At 67.4% G+C, this 2,985-nt stretch overlaps 1 protein-coding gene across 1 annotated transcript; it reads left to right on the top strand.

The window, feature by feature from the left end:
* Positions 1–4: 4 nt before the first annotated feature.
* On the top strand, positions 5–925 carry LOC137163517 (zinc finger protein 154-like; the record flags this gene model as incomplete). Its single annotated transcript, XM_067563784.1, has 1 exon — positions 5–925. A coding segment is annotated over one exon (807 nt), but the record flags the coding sequence as incomplete, so codon positions are not given.
* Positions 926–2,985: the final 2,060 nt, after the last annotated feature.

Here is a 2,985-nt window from a genome sequence, read left to right as displayed (position 1 = left end):
TCGCTTCAGTCAGAACTCCGGTCTCAGCAAGCACCGGGTGGTGCACACCGGGGAGAAGCCCCACGCGTGCCCCGACTGCGGGAAGAGTTTCAGCCGGAGGTCGACCCTCGTCATCCACCAGCGAGTGCACACCGGGGAGACCCCCCCCCAGTGCCCCGACTGCGGGAAGACCTTCAGCACCCGCTCGGCTCTTGTCGCCCACCGGCAAGCCTACGGGGGGGAGAGTGCAGCACCGCCCCAGGGGCCCTGCCCGGCCTACCAGCCCCACCGGTGTCCCGAGTGCGAGAAGACCTTCATCCGCCACTCCCACCTTGTTGCCCACCGCCGAGTGCACACGGGTGAGCGGCCCTTCCAGTGTCCTGAGTGCGGGAAGGACTTCCGCGACAACTCGCACCTGACCCGGCACCGGCGCATCCACACCGGGGAGCGGCCCTTCGCCTGCCCCGAGTGCGGGCGTCGCTTCGGCCAGAGCTCCGGCCTCAGGATGCACCGGGCGCTGCACACGGGGGAGAAGCCCCACACCTGCCCCGACTGCGGGAAGGGCTTCGTGCAGCGCTCGGACCTCCTGTTGCACCAGAGCACCCACCTGGCAGAGAAACCGCACACGTGCCCCGACTGCGGGAAGGGCTGCCGCAACAACCCGGCCCTGAGCAGGCACCGGCGCATCCACACCAGGGAGCGGCCCTACCCCTGCGCCATCTGCGGGGCCGGCTTCAGCCGCAGCTCCACCCTCGCCAGGCATCAGCGGACCCACACTCGAGGGGCTGGCCCCACGGCTGCCCTGGCGACGGCTGACCAGCCCGCCCAGTGAGAATCGGCTCCGGTGCGTCCGGCCGCCCTGGCTGCGGGGTCGGGAGCCGGACCCCTGGGACCCTCTGGCTCTGCAAACCCCGGGAGGGGAGGGCAGCCCCGATCCGCTCCTCCTCGGTGCTGGGCCCCTTGCCCACCTGGTGTCCGGAGGGGAGAACCTAACCCAGCTCAGCCGCGCTCCCCCCCCCGCCATGGAGCCTGGCAGCAGGGACCCGGGCCCGGCCCTCACTCCCTTTCACAGAGACCTTTCCCCACCTCCCCCTGACTGCACGGGGCTCCCCCGTGGCTCCGGCGCTGCACCCCCCAGAAGGCGCTGCCCAGAGGCCATGCTGCCCCCAGGCCGTGGGTGCGGGGGGGCTCTCAGCTGTTCCCCCTCCCCCCCCCCGGGCCATGTGACGCTCTGTGACCTTCCGCGCCGCTGAGGACTAAACTCGGCCGAGGTTTCGCAACCCCCTGGAGTCTGCGCGTTAGCCAAGGAGCAGCGAGTCAACGCCTCTGTGAGCACCGCGGCGGGCAGCGGGTGAGCTGCGGGGGCCGGCGGCAGCGCGATCCATGCTTCGGGCCCGGTCCCTGCCCTGCCCTGCGATGCGGAGCTGGGCGCGGCAAGGTTTGCTCCTCGGAGCCGGACGCGGGCTGGGAGCTGTTCGCCGGCTGCATGGGGGAGAGATGGGGAAAAGCTGATCAGCGTTGGATGGATCTGTCCTGCGTGTCAGAGGGCTCTAGCTGGTTCCCCCCGGGGGTGGGGGGCTCTCCTGCTCCAGAAGCGGCATGAGAGAGGAGGGGCGAATGATCACCTGAGGGGGAGGGGCCGAATGTCACCTGCCGGGAGCCCATTTTTCACCCGACCCTGGGTGTTGGGGCTGTGGATGGGCTGGTTTGTTATTGTAGGGTTGCTCCTCAGGGCCGCTGCTCGGTTGGTTCCAGGTGCAAATCTCCACCTGGTGGGAGGGACCCTATGTGGGGTGCGGCTGCTCTGGGGGCGGGGGGTCCTCACTGCGCAGGGGGAGCCAGCGCTTGGTTTCCCCCACTTGGCCCCTGAGCAGACGCTGCTTTTCCAGAGAGAATCTCCCCCAAAGTCATCCTCGGGGGTCGGGCTTTTCTCTAAACCCCGCTGCCGGGGTCAGGGCTGGTCTGGGGGTTGGGCCCTGCCCCCCAAGGGTCCCCTCTTTCCTCCAGCCCAGAGGAGGTGATTGCCGCCGGCAGCAGGGGCGCGGTCCCACGGGGCAACCCCCATCACGTCACACCCACTGTGCTGTGAGCCAGAGGGAAGCAGGCTGGGGCAGTCATGGCCGCAGACAGACCCCCCGTGTCCCGCCGGAGGGTGCTGGGGGTCGATGGGGGGTGATGATGGGGGCTGGGGGACAGAATTAATTGCTGGGCAGGGGGTGGGCAGATGTGGGGTGAGAACTCCTGCAGCAGGGGCCAAATCCCCTCACCCCGTCAGGTGTGGGAAGGGAGCACAGCATCGGGTGCAGGATGTCCTAGGCCGTCTGATGATTTCTGATCTCCTGAAGTGGCCAGGCTGAGTTGGGGGGGGGAGGAACCAGTCAGCAGGGCCAGGCCTGGCTCACAGGTTCTGCATCCTGCAGGCTGGGATGTGATTCAGACCGAACCCTGCAGGCAGAGAGGAGAGAGAAATCAGCACTGTCATGCGGGCTGGCTTGAGTGGGGGGGCATTTAGTAATTTCAGCCCCTATGGCCCCATATATTCTCTTTCCTGCTGGATCCTGCCCCCAATGACTTTACTGTGCATTGCATTGAAATGTGCCCTCATGCCCACACATGTATCTCCTATCGCCCTCCCCCGACCTCCACTCTCACCCCCACACAGGGACTCACTCGCCCTCCTTAGCAAATACCCCCCAGGGACCCTCCTCCTCAACCTCCCAGGGATCCCCTCCACCATAGATAGCGTCCCCCAATCCACATATCCCCCCCCCCCCCCCGTACGCCACGGTACTCCCCAGACCTCCACCCCCACACATGGACTCACTCGCCTTCCCTGGCAATACCTCCCAGAGACGCTCCCCCCACGCTGGATAGCATCCCCCACACCCTCCTGCAACCCTCAAGCCCCACACCCCCAGCCCCTCCCACGGGCCACAGCTCATCCTCGATCAGCCCCCATTCCCCCCCACCGCGTGTCATCCCCGATGCTGTATTGCTGTGCTTTTT

The sequence above is a fragment of the Emydura macquarii genome, unplaced genomic scaffold (genome assembly GCF_026122565.2).
Source record: "Emydura macquarii macquarii isolate MOO-44397 ecotype Brisbane River unplaced genomic scaffold, CSIRO-AGI_Emac_v2 contig_2595, whole genome shotgun sequence".
NCBI classification, from domain to species: domain Eukaryota; kingdom Metazoa; phylum Chordata; order Testudines; family Chelidae; genus Emydura; species Emydura macquarii.
Note: the sequence above shows the minus strand (reverse complement) of the source record. Positions and strands in the feature narration are given on the sequence as shown.